Source organism: Manduca sexta, chromosome 17 (genome assembly GCF_014839805.1).
Source record: "Manduca sexta isolate Smith_Timp_Sample1 chromosome 17, JHU_Msex_v1.0, whole genome shotgun sequence".
Taxonomy (NCBI): domain Eukaryota; kingdom Metazoa; phylum Arthropoda; class Insecta; order Lepidoptera; family Sphingidae; genus Manduca; species Manduca sexta.
This window is the reverse complement of record NC_051131.1, coordinates 5,805,856-5,833,710: the sequence shown is the minus strand read 5'-3', so window position 1 is coordinate 5,833,710 and position 27,855 is coordinate 5,805,856. Positions and strand designations below refer to the sequence as shown.

The 27,855-nt window shown below is 35.5% G+C and overlaps 1 protein-coding gene across 8 annotated transcripts in view; it reads left to right on the top strand.

Moving 5' to 3' along the window:
- LOC115454150 (partitioning defective 3 homolog B) overlaps window positions 1-27,855 on the top strand; it is a 46,888-nt gene extending 19,033 nt beyond the window's left edge. Inside the window, exons 2-22 of one of the 8 annotated variants that reach the window (XM_030182911.2) lie at window positions 2,109-2,322; window positions 12,085-12,288; window positions 15,053-15,208; window positions 15,624-15,817; window positions 16,050-16,172; window positions 16,465-16,547; window positions 16,778-16,977; window positions 17,267-17,437; window positions 17,731-17,994; window positions 18,244-18,419; window positions 19,494-19,645; window positions 20,226-20,396; window positions 20,591-20,948; window positions 21,186-21,391; window positions 21,482-21,604; window positions 21,766-21,886; window positions 22,081-22,275; window positions 22,515-22,674; window positions 22,818-22,885; window positions 22,954-23,058; window positions 24,748-27,855. In XM_030182911.2, the coding sequence (XP_030038771.1) occupies window positions 2,200-2,322; window positions 12,085-12,288; window positions 15,053-15,208; window positions 15,624-15,817; window positions 16,050-16,172; window positions 16,465-16,547; window positions 16,778-16,977; window positions 17,267-17,437; window positions 17,731-17,994; window positions 18,244-18,419; window positions 19,494-19,645; window positions 20,226-20,396; window positions 20,591-20,948; window positions 21,186-21,391; window positions 21,482-21,604; window positions 21,766-21,886; window positions 22,081-22,275; window positions 22,515-22,674; window positions 22,818-22,885; window positions 22,954-23,058; window positions 24,748-24,880 (3,486 nt within the window). In that variant the 5' untranslated portion in view covers window positions 2,109-2,199 and the 3' untranslated portion in view covers window positions 24,881-27,855. Of the gene's footprint in view, window positions 1-337; window positions 2,323-10,378; window positions 10,840-12,084; window positions 12,289-15,052; window positions 15,209-15,623; window positions 15,818-16,049; window positions 16,173-16,464; window positions 16,548-16,777; window positions 16,978-17,266; window positions 17,438-17,730; window positions 17,995-18,243; window positions 18,420-19,493; window positions 19,646-20,225; window positions 20,397-20,590; window positions 20,949-21,185; window positions 21,392-21,481; window positions 21,605-21,765; window positions 21,887-22,080; window positions 22,276-22,514; window positions 22,675-22,817; window positions 22,886-22,953; window positions 23,170-24,747 lie in introns of those variants that run through there. The other 7 variants (XM_030182903.2, XM_030182946.2, XM_030182890.2 and 4 more) reach the window with 7 other exon arrangements.

The following is a 27,855-nucleotide window of genomic DNA, read 5'->3' as shown; positions in this document are numbered from 1 at the left end:
TATCTTTCCACTTTGAGTATTTTGCAGTCGTAATCATTGTCAGTATTATATTTATTTATTTATAAAGATACACTAAACAGATTACTGACAATAATAGTCTAAATTACATTACAGTGGATCAAATACCCAGTCAAAATCCAAATAGAAGTCCATACAACTTATTCAAATTATTGTATACTAGCTTTTGCTCGCGGCTTCACTCGAATGAAGGAGTTTTCAGGGATAAAAGTCCCACTATATACTTTCCCGTGATAGTAACTTTCCCAGGGTCTTAAACTATCTCCATACTAAATTTCGTTTTATGTCACGAGCCGTTCCCGTGGGAACGGGATAAAAAGTATCATATGTCCGTCTCCTGGTTCTAAGCCACCTCCCTACCAATTTTTAGCCAAGTCTGTTCAGCGGTTCTTGAGTTATAAATAGTGTGTACACAACTTTCTTTTATATATATAGATTTATACAAATAAACGAATAGACAAAATGTCTATTATGGAATTCAAAATCAATGCAACTGAAAATTTTTATATCATAAACGAAATATATAGCAATATAATATTATTGAGTGAAACCTGTCCCACATGACTGTTAGCTATGCAATACTTAAAGTATATGTGTGTGGATTGTGGAGTAACTCTTGGTGGTTTTAATAGTCGATTGTTTATTCCATTCAATGCAGAACAGGGATCGTAATTACTAGCCGTTTATCGCTTCAAAGTATAGATGTGACGTGAACAAGACAATGGGAAATGTGCTGAAGAATGTGCATACAAAGTGATTTAAAAGATTGCAGTGATTGTACCATTACTAGAGGAAAAGCCTTTTTGTGTCTGCAAAATGGGTTTGCAATTACCTCATCAAAAGACGCATCTTCAACTATCAGTGAAAGTTTTCTTGCTAATGATATTATACTCTTACATAATTTTTTCTTGTCCTTTATCTACCACATAATCTTTCTTTGAGATAATTTGATGACGACATAATATTAATAGAAAATAGAAATCCTAATCATTCATCCGTATGAAATTAATTACAATATCTTCCATACTAAGCCAACATTTCCTATCGAACCTATTTTTTGTTTCATAATGGCTAACGAGTGTTTTCTTGCAAGTATGTATTTGCAATATTTATAGTTAATAGGCACTAGCCTTGCGCATAGCCTGAGTAACATTTTTTCAGCGCATTCTAGTCAAGCTAATAGGTTTTGAAAGGTGGCTCGAGTTCTCTTGTACTCATGTGGTTTAGTGGACAAACCAGCACGACGCGGCGCGGCGTTTCGCTAGGCATGCGCTGATATGCAGTGTGATAATTACAGCTGCATGTCCCAAGGCCTTTGTTTATACTCGCTTTTTGTAGCGTTTCATGAAAATAATAAACGTGCGGATAATGCATGATTGCCTCAGCGAGTAAACGAATTGAAAAAATTATGTACTAAACACGTAGGTAGGTCCATTGAATATAACAAACATTGAGTAATTCCATGATAACAGCTGGCAAACATTACCTACGGCATTTAAAATCCAAATATAGGTGCTTTGCGATATGGCGTAAAACAAACTGTTTTAGGACGCAAATTTCTAAGTCACAAAATACAATGTAGTTCGTCTGTGTTTACTCCTATTTAGAATAGATATTTTATCTCCAACTTGAAAACGCTAACGAAACATAACACCAGCTTTCTTTGCTCCACTTGTTCAAAGCCCAGAATGTGTCACGTCCATTCTAATTAGTCTTAATGGAATTGAGTTTCGTCATCACTTTAACTAAGTATTGTTTCTTCAAACGTGTCATGTCGAGCAAACGTGTCTGAGACGCCTCGGAATCTCCATCGGAGATAAGTTCCATAAAGCTTTGAGATTCGCATTCAAATTTGTAGATACAACAGACATGGAATGAAGGTATAGAGGTTGGAGGGGCGGTGATAGCTAGATAACGATGGCGCCGATAACGGGGTGTAGCGTTGATGCCGCAGAAAGCGCCAGGCTGTCGCTTGCGCAGCGCCGGCTAGTTTTTGTATACTCTAGACAAGTTATACGTCTTCTGTAGAGATTTATAGTCGTTTAAATTATCTATAATAGAAAAGAAAAGACATACATATTTATTTACAGTGATGATAATATCAGTGAAAATGTGAATAAACATATTTCGTACCTAAATTATTTGAAGAGTGAACTAGTGTAGAAAGTTCAGTGATAAAAAATGAAGGACTCAACTCCGAGATGTGAAGATGTAGCCGATAAACTTGTGAGATTGTTTGGATGGAGGCAGACCTATCCTGTCCAAAAACTTCAAAGAAGCATACTGCCGCAGAACAATGAAACGGTAAGCCTAAGGGATATATTAGACATCAAGGTTTAATGCACTACTACGACTTTTGGCGCCATTCTCTTATTTACCCTTGTGATCTTTCTAGACACGGCTTTGAAGAACGTAAGTCAGGCAATCCAACGACTCTAGAATATTAGTCAGAAACATATACTTAATACATATACTTAATACTTACTTAACTTACATTAATTGGAAATGATTTGCTAATGACATCAATAATTTTTTACCATAACCGCATAGCCAACGAAATATTCAAACTTGGAATACTAATAACAGCATAATGCAATAAATATGATAAAATTGTATTGAATATAAAACGGTACGACTATATTGCTATGAAGTTTAATGAGGTAAATATAATTACTTTTGTAATATATTGAAAAATTTCAATTGCATAAGCAACTGTTGCATTGTAAGAAGTGATAGATAAACGAAGTACAATTTTACATAGACCTACATACCTTTCCATGAATAGGTATGTTGTCCAAAACTAATATAATAAAGTATGAAACACATTAGTTTAGATGTAAAGATAAGTTAATTGTTTTCCAACTGATTTCCTCCTCTGCTAATTGACAAAACCTAGTACTGATACAAAAGGTTTAGGACCAGCACTTAGACATTCAACGGATATAAGTTGAAAAATCTTTTATATATACTATTTTTTATATGGGGGCATAAGTGTTTCATACTCGTGATTGTATTAAGATGCTACTGATGCAATAAACATACTTAATAACACTTGGTGTGCTTCCTGATGTCATAAGGAAAAATCCGCACACAAAATTATATCCATACCAATAATGTACCGCAATATGAGAGTAGGGAATTCCATGATCCAGAGAGATTTCTATCTGATAGCCTGGATGACGTCATGTAGATTTTAGTAATGCGAATGGTTGGCGCACCGATTCCCGGTTCTTTCAAGACTAATTGACATGTTCGCACTTCATATATTATGAATATACTCGTGATTATGACCGTTCACTGTTCTTTCCGAATGTGTTCCCTTGAATTGTGTTTGATATCGTCTAGTTGCAAGTGAAAAGTTCCTAAGATGTGATGTTAGCCATCTCTATTACGCTTGATATATTTTCTAAAGAGTTCTTTAAAGAAAGGGATTCGATGGATTTATTGGGGTTTGGAAACTTCACTGACAGTGTAAAATGAATGAGCAAAGCTGTCATTTCGAGTCAGTTTTTGGTGGGACATTAGTAATTCGGTTGTCCGTTTTTAGAGTGCAAAAAATAGGTATTATTTATCTATTTACGCCTAATCAATTTTATATACTGATACTAGTCATACAAAAGAGAGTGTGAGTGATTCCGTCACTACTTTCACGGGCCTCTTTTGTGTTCTGAAAGCGTTGGAAAGTACTTCATTAAATCAACGCACAAATAAGGTGCAATTATACTGTCGAGGGTTCCTATAACGTCATTATTCACGCAATCGGGTCATTGAACCGTCCGTCTTTAGTGCCACGACAAGTATTGACTCATTTTTATGTTGAATTAATTATAGGACATGAATTCGACCGACCTTGGTGGAGTAATCAGTTGCATTCCATTCTGACTACGTTTAGCGACTTGTATACTTAAGGTTCGTATCAACAATGATAAGCTGTCCTTAAACAGCTGCTTCGTGAGTTACAATTCAATTTTTTATGTAGGTATTACGCGATGTTGGCAGGAGCAAGATTTATAAAAAAAAATATAAGAATAACTATTAAAGTAGGTAGGTATAACCTTGCTGACTTGTGCAATGTTTTTGTCATTATTGAGTTTCGTTGCTAGACCAATCCAAAACAAATATTTTGTCATACATTTGCGACGAGCGTGCTCCTTCAGTCAATAACTGCATTTCGTTTGAGCTTTTAGAGGATTCTGTACTTTAAATGTATGTGTAATAGAAGGCGTTTTATTTTTTTGTATTTTTAATTGAGGTCAGTCGGGGGAAGTGCGCCATAAAATTTTCATAGCTGGATTCAATGCAAAATAATTTCTTTTTGTGCTGACTTAAGAATGTAATTTTATTAATTTAAGGATATTTGGTATTTTGTGATAACAACCTATTGGCATTCAAGGAAATCGGACCATAAATTAATAATGTTTTGCTCAAAGTAAAAAAAAATGGTAGTAGGCGCACTTGCCTCTGGAAATGGGGTAAGTGCGCCTGTGTAAAAAAAACGCCAATATGAAACATTATGAAGAAAACACTCACTTTAGTCCATAGAGAAATAAGTTTTACTCGCATTGCTCTTGGATAATTTTTAGTCACTCAATATTATAACAAACTATGGCTGTCAAATCAAATTCGGGGTAAGTGCGCCATATATATGTAAATCAGGGCTTGAAAACATTTTAGATTTTTTTTTTATATATAATTTTTTCTTATGTTAAGAGTTTTGTGTGCGGATATGTTGGAATAAAAAAATGGTAGCCCTAACATAAAATCTATTTTATTTCTAAAAACTAAAAAAAACATACAAAAATGTAGGAATTAACAATTTTAAATGCGTTATAACTCAATTACTTAGAATTTGGCCTTATGACATTTGATATGTTTTAGCTGCATTATATCCAGATAACGTGCCTGATCGAACAGTTGCAACCTATTCACGTAAAGTTGCTCTAGACCAAGGTATTTCAGTTTTTCTTTTGTAAAAACGAATTAACTAATACGCCCATTTATTTAAGTCGGCTCAAAACAAACAGCAGAGTACTTAACAGCAGAGTTTTTGTACGTTGAGTACAAAAAACTCTGCTGTTAAGTATAATATTTTAATAATAATAATTCATATTAGTAAAACTTATTCTCAAAAAAGGTTGGTTATATATGGATCAGGGGCAAGTGCGCCATACGACTACTAACTGTGGCGCACTTGCCCTACTCGACTAATTTTTAGGTACATTTTTTCGCATTGCTAAAAAAATCCTTTTATTATAGTGTATATAAATAAAATTCAGGCAGGAAGTTAAAATAAAAGGTTTAAACTATGTATTCACCTTACTGGTTTACAGAAATATGTTAAATATCTTGAAATATTTGATGTTATCTTTCACGGGGTCATCTCGCTTTACAGGTCTAAATGACACTTAAAATAAAATGGCCAATAAATCGTATTAAAATGAACATAGCCATTTATGTTTTTTAGTGGAACTGTATTTCAGTTAGTGGCATAGATGTAAGATTGCGGTAATTGTATAACATCAATAGTTCTCGATTTTTTTAGGGTAGGTGCACTTACCCCGTCGGCGCACTTTCCCCACCTGACCTTACTATGCGTCATAATTTGTTTATTATGTTTGCCTATGAATATTGGTAGGTAAGTCTGGATATGAGATGGAGTAAATAGTTTTTTTTGTTGTATTAATGTTGGTACATGCCGACATGTTACACACAACATGCAGCAAATATTAATGTATAAGAGGCAGACACAACACGTTTATTTTTAAATTTCTTGTGGTTATTACAGTTTATCATTGTATGGCTCGCACTACTCAGATTCTCACTACTAAGATTGTTTTACTCAAATGGAATATTGATTGTCGTTGGTCATATTGATTTTATTTTAAAAATACAGTACATATATGATTGGAAAAAGTGACTTTCCACATGTCAAAAACGCACAACCTGTCATTAAATTATAATACAGAATACAATCCGGTTAAATTGGTACAATTACCAGGATTGAGAGCTCATTACTTGTCAGAGGCCCAGACTGCCTGATTCCAAAAAATCCTTTATTACAGGGACAACGTTGAGAGAAAAATTTAGGTTGAAGATGTCAAGACAATTTTATTACAATTATATATGTTCTATTCTGTTCTTTCCATAATTCCATTCCTCCTTTGCCTATAGTCAGCTCAAGTTCTTTTCTTTAGGGTAGCTGACTAATACTTGATTGCATCCTGCAAGAAGTTTGCGTAGAATTAACTACACAGTGTTATGATACACTTCAACAACTTCCAACCTGGGAAATGTATCACCGAAATATTGATTGACTTGCAGCTGTTTTGTTATAACATGTTATGTTTTCTCAAAGCACACTTTCTGGGATAAATTAGGAGAATAACTCGACCGAGCAATAACAAAAGATACAAATCTCCAGCTTGGAAGGTTTGTTGAAAAATATTTATAACAAGACAATAAATGAATTTAAAGCTTCATAAAATTACCTTGTACTGAGAAAGTAGGTTATTTAGACTACGTTTGCTCCTAGTAATTTAGACCATCATCACTATATTGTAATTCTCGTAAGCAGACATTAATATATTTCTTCTTTTCTACTTATATGTCCACTTGAGTCACTATTGCAAGTTGAGACCATAAAATAAATTTTCCTTGTATCGCCCACGGCAAGACGGTATGTGATTAAGTTCCTCCTTTTAGGCCGCATTTATTCCTAATACGAAGGGATTAGTAAGCAACGAACATCGGCTCCGTAAGATGTGGACGTCGTAGGTGTTGGCAAACGCTATCTTCGCGCTTTTAACGGTGTGCATACAGACTTATTCAGAAACGACCGTTATGTTGGCATTGTGCAACCATACTAAAGGTAATGTACCTAATTGCATTATACCCAGGAAATACATTTCAATGTTACACACGTGGCCAACATATTTTTATGCATTGCTTGTGCGTATGTCACGGTCTTCAAGTGATAGTTATTAAAAGATTGCGTGTTCTAGGAGAAATTCAGACAAAAAGCAATAATATATTTTTAATTTTGATATCGGTTAGAACAATGTGTATTCCGTAGGTTGACATTTTTTTTAATTCTGCAAAGAATATTTAACACTCTTTTTACTTAGAATTTAACGTTTTAATTTGTATACCAATAATTGAAAATAGCCTCGTTTGGACTTATAAAAAGAAAACATAATATAACCCCATGCAACTAAAATAACTTTGCGTTGGTGGAATGTATGTATATATTACTTGATTTTTTGTTTTTTAACTCATTAGGAACATCCGTGCGGTGAGCGTGACGTTACAGTAGTTGCTTAACTGTTTGTTGATTACAGTGATTTTATTTTTATTTACAGACTTGTATAAGTGACTAAGCTGATGTTCAGTGATCGTTCTAGGGGTCCTAGGGGACCGTATAAATAGATGCCACTTAAGTTCGTTCTAAAGTGTGATATCAACCGAGACGTTGCCAAGGAACACTTAGTGTTGTAATGTCGCGTATCAAAATATCTTAAATTATATCTTATGACGGATTTTGACAGCTGAGTTTTGTTTATTAAATAGTTCAATACCTTAAATGTCTACTTAAGATCATACTCAGAGGCGAGATCGGTTTATTAATACGGCCTTTAGTAAGTGTTTTTATTGGGTGGCGACAGAGCGTCTGCTGCCTAGATATAACTACAGTTAAGTGTAAGATCGGTATAGTGTTAATTTTCTTTTACTAACCTACTAATAACTTCCCTCGAATTATTACTTTCTTCTACCAGCCCTAGTAACTTACCTCAGATTCATTAAATATCTAAACATGGTTCATGTGTGTTATGTAATAAATGATTAAATTAGAGACGTGAATAAACGGTGATTCGTTTTAGATACTTCAGTATCTAAAATTACCTAATAATATTAATAGGATTCATCTTATTTATAGACTTCTATCTACTTATGCATATTAGCTCTACGCTACACTACGTAATATCTGTCACACAAATTGTTTAAACAAAATAACCAGATTTTATTCTAGCAATATTGAATATGAAATTTAAATTTAAAATTCTCAATGAATATAATTTCTTTATCTAACTGTATTACTCAGGTACGTAATATCTATGAAATTTGTAGATTGTGATGATAATATAATATAGTAATATAGATAAAACAAGGATCTGTAGACCAATTAAAATGTTTTATGATGGACTTAAATATAAGTCGACCACGAGATTAGCATTTATACACTGAATCCCTATGTAATACAAATGTTAATGGATGATTAAACTTCAAAGGAGACAATAACATCAAATCTATATATACATGCATTATTGTAATATCAGTTGGTACACAATAAGTCCGTTAGGTAATTGCAGTGGTTGGTTTTTGTTAGCACACGGCGCAAACCTTGAACGAGTGGATAGACCGTCGTTCAACAGTATGATCGTTCACACAGTTTTATTTGTGGTGGTTGTTGAAGATCTTTCTAATCGCGCCGGCTTCAGTTGTGTACGTACTTCGGTGCCGTGCGTTTGTGCGACTTCAGTCCGCACCACGCGACGATCTTAAGTAATACCCAGTGAATACGCGAAATAACTAATATCGCCGTTTCTAGTATTTCAAATCGAAGTTCAAGGTTCCTATTTTCTCTTACGAATTTGAAGTGGAAATTCCGTGGCTCAATGATTTTGTGAACATTAAAACAGTTGAGGCTTTTGCATTGAAGTATATTATGTATTAGTTTAACAGTATTACCGCTGGTTGTATTTGTTTATTGAGCTCCGCCGTAATAGAGGAAGTTTTTATTGTTACTTTGAATTAACTCTAACAACAACTAGAAAAATTGTTAGTTACCTTCATTCGCTTGTGTATCACGCGTGAAAACGCAATGTTATATTTACATATATTGCACAAAATAGTAAATCTGCGCCGGACAAGTGCAACTATGTATTTGCATAACAATTTCGCGAGTTGCCTTGACGCATGTTAACTTCAACGCCTTTGACCGCTCACAACACTTGACAGAGATCGATGGGGAGTGATAAACAGACAGCCAGAAAAAAGCTCCAGCAAGATATTTAATATTGCAAGCGAATTAATATGATGATTCATTATTCTATTGGTGCCAGATTCGATGTAATCGTGTAACAGATACTGTGAAGCCATCTGTTTCTAAGAGAATTTATCATTCAAAAACAAGTTTGCACATTTATTCACTGTATCTAATTATTACAGAAACACTAATGCTCATGACCGTATATAAAACAGTTGGTTTTAAATCTCGGTGAAATAATATTTAAGCTCTCAACGCGGTTGTAAACTGCATTTCACTGAAGTCACTTTCAAAACCTTGTTTTTGTTTTTAGCGTGCCAGTACATATTGTGTGTTTTCATAAATGTTTCCGCGCATTTTTATATAGATTATACTGAACCGTGTTGACGCAATTTGACGCGTTTAAAATTCAGCTCGCGCGTTTTCCATCCATAAATGCTTGCATTTCCGTTGGCAATCCACATTAGGGCAGCGACAAATTAGAACTTAGATAACAGTTCATAAATAAACATATTATGTGAGGTGGGATGTTCAGTCGCTTGTTTTAACAAGAAATGACAAGTTTTTTTACCGTTTACATAGCATTAGTTATACTGTCATAAATTTGGAAATGCATATACCTTTATAATACTTGAAATGTGATTTGAAGAGTAAATTATTAACGATTACAGAATAACGCATTTATTGTTTTCCCTAAGTATTTTGAATACAAAAATATTAATAATTTCAAATCTGTATGTTTATATTTTTAATTACAAATATACCTAAATCTAATCAATCCGTGACTTGGAAATTGAATAACATAACAAGACTGCGAAACCGCGTCTAATTAAAATTCTTTGTAAAAACTATTATTTTATTCGTTGAAGCCTGTATTCGTTAACAGGCTTTGTGAGCGAGATACTAGCTCAAACATTACCGGACATAATAATATATTAAACTTGAGACGTTATTGTTTCTGGAACGGTGCTGCAACGTGAGTCGTGGATGACAGAATATCGTTTTTCTTAACGTCTTCTCGTAAGGCAAGGGGATCGCGTGTGCACTGTAGGCTGCTTTTAGACGCGTTCTTCAAATTCCAAGTGTAAACGCATTTCTACACGGATTACGTCCTCAGACACAGTTCAAACGTTAAGGTTTTATTCAGCGTAGGGATCAATTCGATCATCATACTTTGTGTACGTTTACTTCATAATATGTTACATAATAAAGTTTAGTTTGAATACAGTCATATTAAATCTCAAAAACAATTTTCTAGGGTAATTTTATGCAACCAAGTTTGAAATTAAAAATAAAATTTTATTGTGCATGCAGAAAGCTGAGCGTTTTAGTGTAACAAAAATATCACTATGGGGCGCAGTGAACATCTGGTGCAAGGCGCGTGAGTGGGAGACTGTGTTTGGTCAGTGGCGTGTGAAGGTCAAGGTTTCGCACAACTGACCCGCCCCAGAGCCTCTGTATCTCAATGTTCAGGCTCAATCGTGCACACCGGCTGTTTTGGCAATACTCAAATTTTTCCCGAATCAAAAAAGGAAAGAAAAAAATCAACATAAAATTCGTTTCACAACTTCGGTGTTCAAAGTTAGTGAAATCGTATTTATATAAAAGAGAAAAATGTGCAAAACGAAAAATAAAAGTGCAAATTGTGATGTGCTAGTGGATGTCAGTGCGTAATGGAGGAGGAAGAGATGACCGCTGCGAAACCGGTGCCTCCGCCAAGACTCAAAAAATTGGCACGTTTGCGCGCGAAAGAACAGACCCGGAGATCGGTTACCTGGGTATTTATGATTCCATATATTTTTCTCACCATCGATTGAACATTTAGCTTAGAGAAACGAAGATAGTACACAATTTTATAAAGATATTCTATTATGGATAATATTATGAAAACAATGTTGAGGAATATCTGAAACAAATATATTATTTAAGAAAGAGTGCTTGATTTTTGTATTATTATTATGGGTCAATTCTCATTATTTTAAAGGTATTTTGTTTTACATTTTTTGTATTATTATTGTTATCTGTTTCGAATAACTTAGGGCTTGCGTTCTATGTATCGCGACTACGTTATACCTACTCATTTCTATATCTTTCGTTTGTATGAAATAAGACAGCACCTTTTCTGCGGTAATGTGTAACCTAGCACCGAACCTTATTTTATTTTCCGACCTAAATCGACCGACCGGGAAAAAATATGTAAATTTATAGGTACCTACCGTTGATTCTAGCGTAGTCTGATCGCCATTATGACACTTGTACAAAACAGTGAATGAACGGCTCAATTAAAATTCAAACAAGGGCTATAAAATATAAACACCGATAGGACTCACTTGCATTGAAAACTTGTAATAATGTAATCGAACACCTTCTAAATACCTTAATATTCATCATTCGTTTTATGGAACAGACCACATTTCAACAGCAATAGTTGTGCAAGTTTATGAATTAATAAGATTTCGTAGGCAAGTAATCATATTTGGGGCAGATGATAAAGTAAATACCGTGAATGACGATGATTGTTCGAACATAAAAACCGCCGTTGAAACCAGTGAGATCTGCGCGACACACGAACAAAGGCCAACGATCAAACAAAACAAGGAACATACAAGCAGAGTGTTCTCTCTGATGAATAAGACGTAAATACAGCGTGGGAACACGGCGGAGTTCCTTTAGATTGTGTTGAAAAAAAAAAACGAAATTCGCTCCATTGACATTGCGAATATCTCGTATATTGTTGGGATGGCTATTTTTTGTATATGGGGGAACTGCTGACATATTGCGATTGTGGTTAATTTAATTTAAAATCATGACTAAGTTTAGAACTTAAATTATTCACCAGGTAATATTTTAAGTAATAAAATGCCTACCTATATCTGAATTCTTGAAAAATACATACCTACCAAATTCACTTAAGCCAACCAAATGTACCTAATCCACAACCTTGTAATGATGTAAATTAACTAAGTCACAATATAAAATATTCTTATAAATACTTACTGACAACATATCATTATGCATTGCAGGGACCAGAGACATGGGTAGGCGTGCGGGCATTACGCGCAAGCTCCGGCGGCATTCTAGATCCAGATGACAGGGTGCGTGATGTGGCTGACGACCGGGAGACCCTCACCGCGGAATGCGCTAACCAGGCGCCTCAGCCCAGAGCCGCCCAAGCCGATGGCGCCAGCGGGTCTTCGGCAGGCACCGCGTCTCCGGATATGTTTCGGGTAAGTAGGAACATAAATATGCATACATATTTTGAAATAATTAAGCATTATGCATGGACTTCCAAGTAACAAATGAATATATGTATATGTAAAAAAAGAGCACCACAGGATGCTTCATATTTCCCGCCAAAATTTAACAAAATTCATAACTTGTCATTGATAGAATGTATCAAAATTCAAAATTGCCATCAAGTTGAAACTTTTAGTAACATCTCGCATCTTGATTTAAATATTTTGAACCAAACTAAACTCTAAACTATGAAGAATCGATACTTGGAGAATTTCAATCTGTCTACAGTAATAAACTACGAATGATCAATTAAAAAGTTTCGTAATGTAAATCTTTTATATTAAAATTTTGAGTCAGTCATTTTAAACGATTCTCTGAATAATCATTGATTTAAATATAATATTGTAAAACAATTAATTTTAGTAAATTAATTTACTTGGCTGTATAAATTATATTGTCTTGGGCAGTTAAAAAAAAAAATAAAAAATAGAGCGGGAGGTTTGATGGAGAACGTGTTGTGACTTGTATAGATTTGAAATATTATTGTAGTTGAGTTTATTCCGACCTTGTCAATAATAAAATCTACTTGTTATGTCGCGAAGTGGTAATCAATTTCGAAACTCATTTAATTGCAATTTTAATATAATGGGAATGTGTTATCCTAAGTGTACTTGTTTCGGCAAAGGCGAAAAGGTAAACAAATATTATATTACTTCTATAATAACTTTGATGTATTCATATACCTAGTTAAGAAAGTTATTAGTTTAGAGGCAATATTTGATGTTATTACGTACTTGTAGACAAATTTTAAAATAGAAATTATTAAACTTTAAAGTTTTATAATATTGATACTTTATAAGTAGTTACTTAAATTATGCTTTATTACATATTCTGACAAAATACAATTCATTAGCTATGAGAATGCCTGTCTACTTATATTGTTGTAGCAGGATTTTATTCTGTTTGTAATTGTCGGGCTTCTATGTATCAGCAAATAATGACTTTTTCCCTGTATTTGTCTATTCGAAAGGCAGACACACGTAAGTAAATACGTCACATGCCATAGATAGGTTCTGAAATAAAATACATTGGAACAATTAAACAAAGTAATTTTAATAATTCAATAAATGAAAAAAAAGAACAATTATTTATTTTCAAGTAACTTCAAAGAAAAGCGGGCACCTTTTTTTATAGTATTTTATTATTTTCATGTTTTGCAGTCTCGATATTTACTTAAATGTAACAAGCGAATCAGCTGGGACTGGCCACTATTTCAAATGAGTAGGTAGGTGATCTATTTAAGAAATAAAATAAAACCTGGGCATTGCACGGTATCCTTTTATTAAATTTTTTATATAGGTAGACCTTAGTTTAATGAAAGATTAATTCAAGATGTTTATTTGGGTAGGTACACGCAACTTCACGGTATGAATGCCCTTTACAATTTTAATTCACTTTAACAACACCTATTGTAGATTCATGCAGGTTTTAATTTCCAATCGTTTGAAAATTAGACAGCAATACTAAAAACTCGTTTCCAATACTTTAATTATTCATAGATAACAATTAAGTACGCACCGTAGTGACTGTACGGTGTCTGGCAGCGGGTACATAATCAGAACAAATGACGGTCGCTGAATGGCGCGCCGCGCCGCTGGCAGGCGTTACGTGCGCAACGCCCCCTTTGTTATGGTTATCGAGCTATCGGAAAATCACGAAAATATTGCAAAATCAGGGTATGTTAGGTATTGTTTACATAAAAAAATGCGCAGACTGGTGTAGGATTAATGGGTGTTTTTATAGGGATAATATATTCATTCTATATATTTTTGATAGAACGAATGTATTAGGACAAACAAATAAAAAAAAAGAAAAAATAATTTCATTAAAATATTTCGTAAAAACTTTTTCGTTACATTAGTATATTTATTTTGCGAAATACTTTAGAAATTAGAAAATATTTCATTTTTGTTTTTCAAAGTTAAACGAAACCAGAATTTTTCTTAAAATTAAAATTCGAATGTCTCACTTAATTTCTAAAAACTCGAAACAGATCTCTAGCATCTGCCATCCCTACCTACAGTACATACCACATAGATGTTGTACAGTAACGTAGGTACAAAGATAACGAGCTGAAACTAGGCTAACAGGATTACAGAACTTGCTGGCACGCATTCAATCGTCCGTCTATTTAGCCTTTTATAGTTAAAAAGTAATAAACCTGTATCGATTAATATTATAGATATTGATCGAAACCTTCTGCAATTGTAAGTTCTGTATTCAAATCCTGCGCAGTTTTCGCTCAAATCTAACGCGTTCTTTGCTTGTTCTAGTAATATGCGTTTTCGTCGACTCATGTTAATATCGTAATAGAATTCAAATATTGACTAAGTACATAGTAATTTGTTATCTGAAATTTCCACGAAAAATAAAATAGTCCAAGCTGTGACGAACGATGCCACTACCTATATTAAGGTTGGGTCACACACGCAACAATAAATCATGGTGATAGACTGGCTTTGTATTTGTTATCAAATATGTTTGTCTATGTCTATATTTGCATGTCTACCTTGTAAGCCTACGTTCCTTACACAGTATACACCACATCGATATTAATAATATTTAGTTTAGTTGAGCTCTCTCCGGTCATATTGCATCGTCGTCTCACCGGACTAAGAGAGTGAAGGAACAGAGAGAGATTGGTCGCCGTGGCCGAAATCTATGAGGTATTAATTCAATGACATTTGTTTCCAGGGAGGCGGTGGCGTTGGTGGAAGTATGCGAGTGCCAAACACCGACTCGTGTGTGGAGGTGGGCGAGGCGGACCTGGAGGACGGCGCCAACGGGCTGCAGGTCCGACGGGGCAGCGAACCTACCCTACATCAAGACACCATGCCTCCTCAGAGACAGGTGAGATATTACATAATAAGTTCATGTCTGTCTTGAAGAATACAATGGTAACTTAGGCTGATGCTTCAGTTACCATTGTTGTTACACTCGTGTTGTCATCCAAAACATGCCTTGTAACAATAAGTCAGTGCTGGTGGTAAGATATCTTTTAAATCCGCCCGGATAGCGAACACCGTACACAAGGTGTTAAAACCCGCCATAGTGGCCCGCGTAAGTGTGTCGCGATCTGGGATCAACTTGCATATATCTGGTTCCAACAAGTCGGCATAATTGTGTTGACTGTTGAGGAGATCATCTCTTATTAGTCAACATTCTATTAGACCTCATTCCACTTACCATCAGGTGCAGTGGGGTACTTTGCCATGCACGTATTAAAAACAAAAACAAGTATCACCCAATACCAAACAATGATTAGGTGTCTGAGCAAACGAAGCGGTGGTCGGCAGCGGTGGTTTGCCGCGACGACAGCTGCCGCGTGACGCAGAAGGTGCACCCGCTGCCGGACGGGCGGCCGCCGGACGCGCCGCCGGACCGACACGACCGGCACGGACACGGACAAAACTTCCAACGGCAGTCCAATAGGCTGTCTATGCAGTTCTCGGGGCCTGGGTAAGTCTATAATTTTAGTTTTATAGCAGTAAAGGCAAATAAGCAAGTGGTTACATGATTATACCTTCATTGTACCCATAAAAATCAGGAATACTAAACTGGTATTGCTCTGGAGCAAGCATGGTTGGTTTAGAATATGAAGAACATACCCTCTGTCATAAACGTATGAATAAGCATGTTCACAGTAAAGCTTGAAAATATTGCTTTGAATGTTGGTTTGATGATTTTTTAGAAGCGGCGTGTGGTTGGACGCAGCCGAGAGACTACAGACTTATGGCAGCAAGAGTCTTCCGAGAGACGCGAGGAGAGAACCCTTGGGTCAAGACACGCCCGCCAACAATCATCAAAGTCATAGGTCAGTTAAAATCACTTAATAAAGCAGAACGATACCAAGTATATGGTCACTTCGTTCTGAGTTCTTCTACTTCTACTGTAATGAATATATACATGATTGCTTTCATTACAGTAGCTTTTTCTAACGAGTCGCCATTTAGGTTTTGTCGATGAATATCCAGTAAGTTTTTTTCAGTATGGCTCTGTAAACACATTTCGATAGTCGATATTATTATTGAAGCAAACTTAACCATCAGCTTCAGTGACAGTTATTCCAGGATAAAAAATAATTTTGTATATGTCTATCATTACAGGGTCGAAGACATGCTGCGATGGGTGTCCGGCGTCAACAATGTGGCGGGGATCCAGGAGCGACCGCTTGATCTCTTGCCAGAAGGTTATTTGACTTACTATTCTGCAGTATTCAATTAGAAGACATGATCCCATGATCTGTCCCAGAGTGCCATTGCCTATGGACGATTACATTTCAAGAAGAGCGCTCTTCACCCAAGGTGTGCATGGACCATAGGGGATGAAAGCGCTGAAGAGGGTTTCTGTAAGATGGTCGGGTAAAGAAAAAATATTATTTCATAGATTTACTACAAATTCTACCTTTTCTATCCCCAGTGGGCAGCACAGAGCGTGCAGTGTCGGGCATGGAGGTGCCGGTGGGCGCGGGCGCGGCCACAGGGGCAGGCTCGGGGCGCGCCGTCACGGTGTCGGCGGCGCTGCTGAAGGGCGACAAGGGGCTCGGCTTCACCATCACCACGCGCGACAACCCCACCGGCGGACACTGCCCCATCTACATCAAGAACATACTGCCCAAGGTACAACGTAGTTATAACTTTTAATGCAGATTTTCTGTCGAAATTTTAAGCAGCAGAAGTATGATGTTGTCATATTTAGTCTTCGCTGAAAAGAATTCAGTGTGAAAGCAATCTTTGAAAAACCAGATTTTGATGCAGTATAGTAGTATGTAAAACTATCTATAACCATATTAAATATCTTGTATGCTCTGCTGAGCACATAAGAAATAGAGAAACCTGTTTCATCCCACCCTCATACATTATCGACTTATTCGTACATAGGTTTTTTAATTTAAACTATTTTGATCAGGGTGCGGCGGTATCAGACGGAAGACTAAGAGCAGGCGACCGCCTAGTCTCTGTAAATGGTGTGTCAGTGTCAGGTCTGACGCAGCAGCAAGTCGTCACGCTGTTACGGAACACGCCGCCCGACTCCACCGTCGAGATCGTCGTAGAACGAAATGTGCCAAATAGGACACAAGTAAGTGATGGCTCTGTTATAACTTATGTAGTCGTAAATATCTGACAGAGTGGCGAAATAAATTTGTCAATGATTGGTGCCTACTTCTATAAGAGAAGAAGTGTGATGTTTCAAATGATTTTTAATCTATTTCCAATATGTTTGGTCGACTTGAAGGTATTGAATTAAACCGTTCTCTAATTTACCTGTCACTCAATAAAACTGTACAGCCGCTTGTTGCAATATATGAAGAGCTAAATGAAAGAATATCACTTCAATTTATACTGTATACTAAATGACTTGTGTAATTCTAGAGGGTAGAACCGCAGCAGAGTCCGACAAAGTTTGTAGAAAAAGCAATAGGCTTACCCACCAACGGACCTAATCAGATGGAAGTCGGCGTCAAAACAGAGAACGGTCGGGTGTCGAGCATAGTCAACGCCATCAACCAGAACGCAGCTACCAACAACTCTATGCGAGGGAGGATACCGAAGAGTTCGTCGAAAGACGACTTGCTGAACAAAGATCAGAACGCTGACACCGCGCTGCAGGAGGCTTTTAACACTTCTTCTAATTCTGTAAGTAAATTTTTATTAGTGTAGTTTGAAATTTATTCTTAGAATTTGTCCAGGTTATTTTGATTGTTTTATTTTTGTCATGGTATACACACCACGTCTTTTCTTCTTGTAGACAATACTTAGTAATTATTGATTTTAGATAAATTTGGCCGAAGTAGAATTATCAATTATCACTTCTAAAGCCATCATAAAGTTTAGTTAAATAACATCACCATATATAGTATACACAACTTCCATTGTTCTTTCCAGATCTTAGGTCTAAGAAATCGTCTGATCCTGCGACTGGACGTGCCGGTTCACGACTCTGAGAAAGCGGGACTCGGCATCAGCGTGAAGGGCAAGGTGACCGTCGGACCAGACCCTCAGGATCTGGGCATATTCATTAAATCCGTGCTGAACGGTGGTGCTGCGTCTCGGGACGGAAGGTCAGCCTTTATAGATCTATAAAGATTTATTTTCTGTAATGTAAAGTGTATATGCGTATGAACAGTGTACGTCATCATGGTCATCGTCGTCATTAGTCTTAAAATCATTATTATTGTCGCCATCATTACTATCCAATTATATAGTCTAATATTATCATCTTTAATTTTCATATAATGATTCCCTCTGATTTCCAATTTAAGAGCTTAAACTACGAGTATGTCGTGACTCATTCGTTTCACTATTAATGTGACAACGTTTTTATTATTATTTTTTAAGATGACAGTGTCTAGTTGTTTTTTAATAGTGTCTGCTACTGTTCAACTAATTGGATTTTAATGATGCAATTTTTTATCCAAGCTGGTTTAAGTAGACAAGAAAATTATATGTAAATTGCTACGATACTACTTTATAATATGCAATGAAGCTAATGTCGTTGGAAGTCCCTTTTAAACTTATTGTCTGTCCAATGCCAATAACAACAGAAAAGAACTTAGCTAAAAGAGTCAAATGTTCCATCGAAGGATCTTAAAAAAAAACTAATGTGTCAGAAAGGAAAGAGAGAGGGATACAAAGGGCAAAAAATATTTTTAAACGCGCGTAAAATATGAGATTAAATTTTTTTAGTTTAATTAAACTTTAAACTAAAAAAATGTTTTTTTTAGTTTAACGATGTGGGGAAAGCAATTAAAATAGTAATAAATCCACGGTCATCGTGTTTCAAAATCATTTGGGTTTTATAGGCTTGTTACAACAACCCAAATATTAATATTCTATTACCTACTGATTTGTAAGATCAGAAGGTAGTAGAATATGTGGTGATTATTAAACAGGATATGAATTAGAAAAAAATACTTGCAGAAGTCGATTTCTGACAACCGAGGAAAGCTAATTTCTGCATGTTTTTAAGCTCGCAGGACTTGCAGCAAGTTGCATGTGTAGAAACCTATTAAAAATGCCGGTAGTAGGTATTGGCTCTGGAAGTTCTTGGGTAACATATTAACTACAGGACCTTGCGAGTCTAAATTTGGCGTTAGTCTGCCCACGAAAAAACAAATAATATGTGGTATGATTAGGCTGCACACGAACGACCAGCTGTTGAGCGTGAACGGCGTGTCGCTGGTGGGGCAGTCCAACGCCGAGGCCATGGACACGCTGCGCCGCGCCCTGCTGCACGCCGCGCCCGCCGCCAGGGGCGCCATCGCGCTCACCGTCGCGCGCAGGACTGGTATACACCACATACCTTGTACATTTCACACCATACAGACATAATACACCTAATTTGATTACACAGTCCCCATTAGAGTGAAAAAAATTTAATAATACGTAAAATAAATTCTGCTGTAAAATCAGTTATTCATGTTTAAAATATTGTCGTGAGTAAAATGGGGGCGTGCTGAAGTTACCGCACTATCTCTTTCTCACCCACGGAGTATTATGGTCGGTAACATTCGATGACGTCACAGTTTGCAATTACTGTTATTCAACCGCTAACCCGTCCATAATATTTGATAGCTTTCTAACTTATTTACTATTGCGTGAATTTAAAAAAATGTACTTCCATTTAATTTTGATAGACATGTCATTTTGATAAGTACCTATATTAAAAAAGTAGTCAACTACAATATTTCTTATTTAGGGTAGATATTACACACTAACCTATTAGTAATAGTAGTAATGATGTAACCCTAGATATAATTTTTTCTCTAAGTCAATTCAATAGCGTAATTTTAAAACGCCTCAATCACTTATGTGGTTATTGCAATTCAATTTATAATTTCCGGAATACTAATAGTTTTACCTTACAGACAGCATTGACAGCTTGGCGAGGTGGAAAGACGACACGCCGCCGAACGGCAACGACACAACCAACTCAAACGAGACCAGCTCGCAGAACTTCAACACCGTCATATACTCGAGCAGTGACAAGGAGAACAAAATCGACAACTTCTCCGACTACGACGTTAATAAGAACGAAGGTAAGTGACTCTTGGGAGTGCTTTTTCTATATAATGATATAATCATTTGGCTAAGGTTTCAAGAAAATGTCAAACCAGTAAGGAACCGTCGATGTTTTTTTGTCACCCGTTGTAAATTAAATATGAGCACATTTATTTAGTTTTTTTTCAATCTTGAATTATTATTTGATTTATTATTGAGTTTTCTTTCATAGGTCTCGACAGCCACGACGGCAAAACCAAAAAACACGCATCCATAGTCACCATAAACAACAACAACAGTTGGGTGTCAAACCAATCGGACGACAGCAAAGGGTACTTAGAAAGAGACAAAGATACGATTCCCCACGACAACAAGAGAGACAGCTTCGAGTGGAGTCGGCTGGACGGCTGGAACCCTGTGATAGATAGACTGACGGGACTGAGGAATGAGAGCTATTACATGGCGACCCAGGCGGATATACCTCCATTGAACGGTCACCATTACAGACAGAACCTGGGGCACGTGCACATGTCGAGGTCGCCGCCGGCGCATCATAATGTTATTATCGAAGAAGATTATGGTACGACGAGGTAAGCCTGTTTGAATCGTATTGATTCGTTCTATTTTTAAAAACTGTGACTAGCGGCGAGATAAAACTATTTCATCTTAATCGATATTATATTGGGACGTCCTTCCTCTTATATTCACGGGCAGTGGAGTCATTTTTCAAGTCCTTATCAAAAATACATTATTTTGTATAAAATTTCAAATCAGTTTTTTTTTATCGATGGGTATAATTTAATAAATGTTGAATATCTCTTTGGTAGACGCAGCGGCGGCGAATCGGGCAGCGAGTGTGGTGCGGGCTCAGGGACGGGCTCGGCGGCGGGCGCGGGGGGCGCGGGCGGCGCGGGAGCGGGTTTCAGCCGCGACGCGGTCGGACGCCGCTCCATGTCCGAGAAGCGACACGCCGCGCTCGACGCCAAGGCCACCGGCACCTACAAGAAGATCAAGGAGATCAAGGCGATCAACGGTGAGCTAATACAATTAGTGTTTGTTATCTTTACGTAATTAAGATTTTACTGTATGTTCGACATTACTCATTTATTTCTTCATCCTTCAGCGATGCAAGTCGGCCCAGCGTTAGGGATGAGAAAATCGTCAAGTCTAGAGTCGTTACAGACAGCGATACAAGAAAACCAAAGGAACCCACGCAACGAACCTATCTACGCTCGGGCCCATCCACGTGAGTTACTCCACTTTTTGTTTTTGAACTAGATTCAAATTATTATTTGAAATTTAATCTAATGTGCAAGAAAAAAAGTTTAAGTAACCTTTAATAAATTGAGTATACGTACCAGGCCTTCTTTTTAACAGTATTGTTACAATAACATTGTATTGTTACAGCGTTAAAGCATTGGTTGACGGATGACAACACAGGGCCGGACATAGTTAGGGGGTCACCGCAACAGTCGTCGCTTTCACATAAGAAACCATCTTTACTCAAGTCTTTATCGACTATGTTCAGGTGGGGAACGATGCCATCCATATTTAATTTTCGTCGTTGTAGTAATATGGGCAAACTGGATTGATTTATATTTAGTAAAAAAGTGCTATGTGTTAAAAAGAGTAGTTGGGAATGAATAGATAAAAAACTTTTCTTAATAATATGTGCCTGTGAGAAACATGAACATCGTTAATATTAAGTACTTTATAATACAGGATAGGCAAGCCGCATAAGAAAACCGAAAGCGAAGTATACGGAAGATCACAACCGGGTCGTTCCTCAGAGAAGTCACTTTCAAGGGCGCACGAGCGACAACTCGAGCGACACGAGCGGCAGGAGAGGCACGAGCGGCAAGAGCGGCAGGAGCGCGCGCACGAGCGGAGGGACGACGAGCCGCCCACACTGCTGAGGTATTCCAAACCATACTCGTTAATAACAATGTATTTAGCCTATTAATGTTTGTATATGTAATAAGGTTGAGGCAATAAAGTGTGAAACAATTATTGCTGTTCATTTTTATCTGTTAATATATCAGGTCCTACGCTTGCTCTTTTGTTCCGCATGCTATAAAAAACAGAAATACACAACGATAATTTAATAAGTGCATATTGCTCTCAAAATACTGATTACTAATTTTCCAATGTCTCAGGGTAGAGGGGCAGCACTCACGGCAAAGCAGCGGGGCAAGTGGTGACAGACGAGACCGCAGCGAGCGAGGCGATCGAGCCGACAGGGCCGAACGCAGGGACCGTGAGGAACGCGACAGGGGCGTGCCCCCCTATCGCGCACCACCCGCTATGCACCATCAGGTAATTTTGATTATTTGTGGCTTGTGCCTTATATATATTGATTACAGATTTTTTTTAGTAGGTAACATTAATATAAGGTCGAAATAATTCTAAAAATAGTTCCTAAAAAAATCTAATACTATTTAACCTCAATTTGCTCGCAGGGCCTAGATAGTGCGTGGGGACCCACCGGCCACTACGTGAACTACGAAGAAATACAACAAAATCTGAAGTAAGTTTCACACATTTCTCCACAAACACCTCGTTCACACATGTATCACCAATTCATTTTAAATCCAGTTATGACGAATATTCCAGCGCGCGGCGTGAGAAGCTCAGCGAGGTGCAGATCGGACAGATGCGGCGGCAGGTGCACGCGCAGAGGGCCAAGGCAGAAGAGGAGAGGTGATTATATGTTAATACTTATTCTAGAAGCGAATGGGACTGGCATAAATCACATATTCTAAGAATTTAGAAAATTAAATGTAAATATATTTTTTACATTTCAACTGTATACATTCATCATGTTTTATTTTAAAAAAAAATTGATAATTAAGGAATATTTAAAATTGAATCCAAATTACATCAACTTTCTTTATATTTTTTTCCAAACGATTATAATAAAATTTATAGACTAAGGAGTCCTGTAAATATTGAATTAAATCATTACAATCATTACTTTAATAATAAATATAATTCGACGTTTCTACGTCTATTATTATTACCATTATAGGGTATTATTAAAAATGAATACAAAATAAACAGTACTTAGTTATTTTAATTATATTTACTAATAAATACTCATTGTAATTGCTTGTTTAAGCTATAAAATAATGTAAAAAAATTGAAAATAAATCAATTCACAATAAAACAAGCTTTTCATCACAAGATAACCCAGTGTCTTAACAACAACTAATCAAATCAGTATTATTCAAATATGATCGTAATTATAATGACAATTAAACTTACTTAATTCCCGAGAGACATTATACATAACAGTAATGTATTTTACAATTAATCATCATCCCCGTTTTATGTTAACTCGATAATTAAACTAGACCATAAAATGTGCTAGTATAGTAAACAAAGTAGTGAAGATAATTTATTTGAATTATTTGTTTCTGCTTCTCTGTGACTGTATCGGTAAGATGCTTGTGTTTTGTAATGACATAAGTATATTTTTAAGCTAACTTGAGTTAATAATTATAGTCTTATAAATGTCTAGTTGCTTGGAGCCATAAATATAAGATTTAAAAAATATGTAGATGTCATTTAGCCAAATATTGAAGGAAAATGGGGCAGTATATTTTTTTTTCTATTACTAAACTGCCATTACGCAAATCCTCATTCAATAAAAAAAAGTGTATAGTTTATGCAAGTCATATATAACAAGTTGGTAATTGGATATTTCGACATCTTTGTGGAGGTATACTTTATTTATGTAAAAAAAAACTAAAATTTTCATAGGTTTTAAGTAAGAAAATCGTTAATCTTATATTTGCTCACTTTAACGTACTCCTAAAATAAGCGTTTATATCGCTCTTATTGCGCATAGTAATTCCACAATGCTTGCTATACTCACACATCTCACCTTTAGTATTTTTAACACTTTATAAAATAAAATAAATTGGACGTGTTTAAAAAAAATCTGACCCCCACAATGAGTTCTAAGTACACATCTGAGCCCGAGTTTGACATAGATCAATGACCGACAACCTTTCATAACTTCCAGAAGATACATGACATACTTTATTGTTTGCGGAAAGTTCCGGATAATATTTCTCCCATAATTTATTTTCTTCAATAAAACTTGCGGCGAAATTTATCATTGCTCCTGCAGCCATTTTTAAATATTATAGTCAATAGCAGTGAGGTAGACAATGCACGTTTGTAGATATCCGTAGGTAAGTTTTAGTTCCCTGTTGCTTTGTAGATATAGTTATTAAAAGTAGGCACCTTTATAGAATTGTTACTATTTGTTCGTGTAAACTTTATTATTAATCATGCTGCCGGAATAATTATGTTTATGTGTATGTAAATGAATTATACCTAAAGATAATAATAATAAAGTGGTATTTGTATTGGTCCGGGCAGTCGTCGGGTCGGGGCGGGTGGCTACCCCTCGCAGCGCTCCTGTAGGGAGGGGGGCGCGCGGCCGCAGTCCAACTACTACGAGTACGACTCTGCTCCGCCGCGGCGGCCCGGCAAGCTCTCGCACTACCACTAACAACCGACACTCTTGAGCTGTGTCCACAGCCGTGGGTCTTAACTGTTTCCTTCACTCTTAAGCTGTGTCCACAATCGTGGGTCTTAACGTTGCATCTTCCTATAAAGTCTTAATATGTGTGGCGCCTTAGAAACACAAAAGCAATGTATTGAAACATACTTCATACTATAAATACATGATGGTCTTATGATATGTATGGAAAAGATGTAAAATGAAATTGAAAACGTACGAGGGTGGACATAGCTATACACTAATGTATGTTTTTAAAAGTATGAAGTAAAATGTGCGGCTTGTCTTATGTCCTTTATATAAATTATTGTTCCTCAGTGACCGCTCCGAAATCGAATAATATTATGTAGTTCACACTTCTTGTGAACAACTTTTTGTTGTATTTGTGGTTATTTGAAGATTGATACATTACTAAAAATGTATTTACTATTTCCTACATTATTTATCGTCAAATAACGTGATTAAAGAAAGCATTAATGAATTTAATTATTGAGTATAATTCTGCAGAGTGAAGTTATTTTTTTCTCGCTGCTCTTTCTGTATTGTTTGTTTCTACAGTTTTTAAAGGTAATTAAATTTCCCATTTTTTAGAAATCATTACATATATAAACGTAGCTTCCGATCTCTCTCCGGTCATGTCGGATCGCCGTCTCAACAAACTACGAGAGTAAAGGAACAGTGAGTGAACCTGTGTATTGCGCACACACCTGTGCACTATAATATTATGTCCTGCGTTGGCAGCTCTCCGTTGAGATTGCCGAAATTCGGTTAGGAAGGAATCAAACGTATTCCAAGTGTTAACCAATAAATCGTTAAGAGCTGGAACGTGGTGAACATTTACCAGTGATAAGGGTTATGATCATGATTATGCATTCCAATTTACGTAGCAGTAGCTACTTATTTTTGTTATTTTAAGTCATTTTTATGACCTACGCGAAACAGCTATCCCAGTACAAATATATTGAAAAGAAAAAATATTGACTGTTAAAACGAACTCTTCAAGTTATATATTATGAACATTTGTAATACATATTATGGGACGTATTGGTTTAAAAAACAAAAAAATATATATTTCACGTATAAAATAATGTTTAATTAGTATTTTCTAAATTTTAGGACAATCCCTAAGTATCGCGTTCCCAAATAAAAATAACAGTTAAGAGTAATGGAGGTCTCAGGTGCCGTTTTAATTGGGAAAAGAGCCTGCGGTATCATTTTGTGTCGCTTAATTGGGAATCGTTACTATTAAAGATTCTAAATATAGGCTGTTAAGGCTCATAATTAATTATGCCTCCTAAATTACGCAAAAGATTGTGAAATCAATTTTATACTCTCATATAAGTCGCAGTAAATTCAAAACAATTTAGATTAAAGTAGGAAATTATTTATAATGATTGAATAATTTATAAACCATACATTATAACTACAATTAAGTACCAATCCATCAAGTAAATATTGGAAATATATTGAGGAGTAGGCAGATTGTATTAATGTATATTTCAGTGTTCAATATCTTTGAACATTAGGAATTAACCTAAATATATTGTAACATGACGTGCGTAAACATTTCATTCAAGAACTCAAACTATTTCTTAGCACTGTTTGTGCCATGGTGTATGTAAATTTTACTTCTCATTTGTAATTTTATTTATACATTATCTATTTTCGTGACATTTGATGACGGGCTAGTTAAAATATATTCCTTATACTATTAAGAAATCATTTTTAATTTTGTATATACCTATCACACATTCCTACTTAAAGTCAGTAGCTATGGATCGTGGAACAATGAAGCTTTAATGTCTAGAGTTAGATTTTAATTAAGTTTTTTTGAATCATACTTACTGTGAAGAATATTTTACACGACTGAATATTTTATACGATTGTTATTATATTATAATTGCTATGTAAGACTTAATCCACTCGTTTATTTTTAATATTTAATTGTTTATAATTAAATGGAAGGTCTGTGAACATATTCATATTTTTTGTTCGTTCTGGTGGTTATGATGGTTATAAATGAACTTCATTTTTGTGTACTGATATAGTCGTAAACATATCAAACTTAAAAACATTATATTCTGTTTTGTGTATTTCAATTTATAGTTATCGACTATAAATAGTATTTATATTATTATGTTTGAATTCAGCCTCTTATATAATTGACAATTTGAATTTTGAAATCCACAATAAATATTCATTAAATTTATAGTATTAAAACGTACATATTTATACACAGAAAATTAAGGTATACAAAAGTAAAAATCATAAGGACCATCGAAATTTTTTTCGTTCCACCTAATTTCAATTTCATTCACTTTAAGAGTAAAAGACATTTAAATGTATAAGAGATTGTGTACATATTTATGTTATATCGTCAGCAATAGGTGCATAAAGATACGTACATATGCAGCATTCAGGATAATAATGTAATAAACAAGGGCATGATTTACAAAATACCCTAGTAACACATATATAGTTATATATCTACAAAAGTATGTAAATTGTATTACATTATTATCCAGAGAGCTCTAACATTTAATATAAGTTTGGCAGGTGAAAGGCTAATTGTCTTGAGCGACATTTTTTTGATAAGATTCATACATATTTCAAATTAACTCTTTTTTCTATGTTTTTTTTTTAAATAGTAAATTTTTTTTGAAAAAAAAATCGCTTATGGCATTTCGCCTTTTAACCGTCGATTTAATGGTAGTATAAATGCAATGTGCGTTTTACAATATTTGTGATACTTAAGCTATCATGTAAGAACCCAGTAAAATACAAAATGTACATAATGTAAAATAAAATCATAACTATAGTTTGTACTTAAGATGTTTAATGTTCAACGTTTACAAGTGTCCATGAGTAACTCGTATATAACGGGTTACTATTATTTTTTAGAAGTTTGTGAATTATATTTCTGAATATAACTGTCTGTACCTTTAATAAATGCAAGTATTATTCAT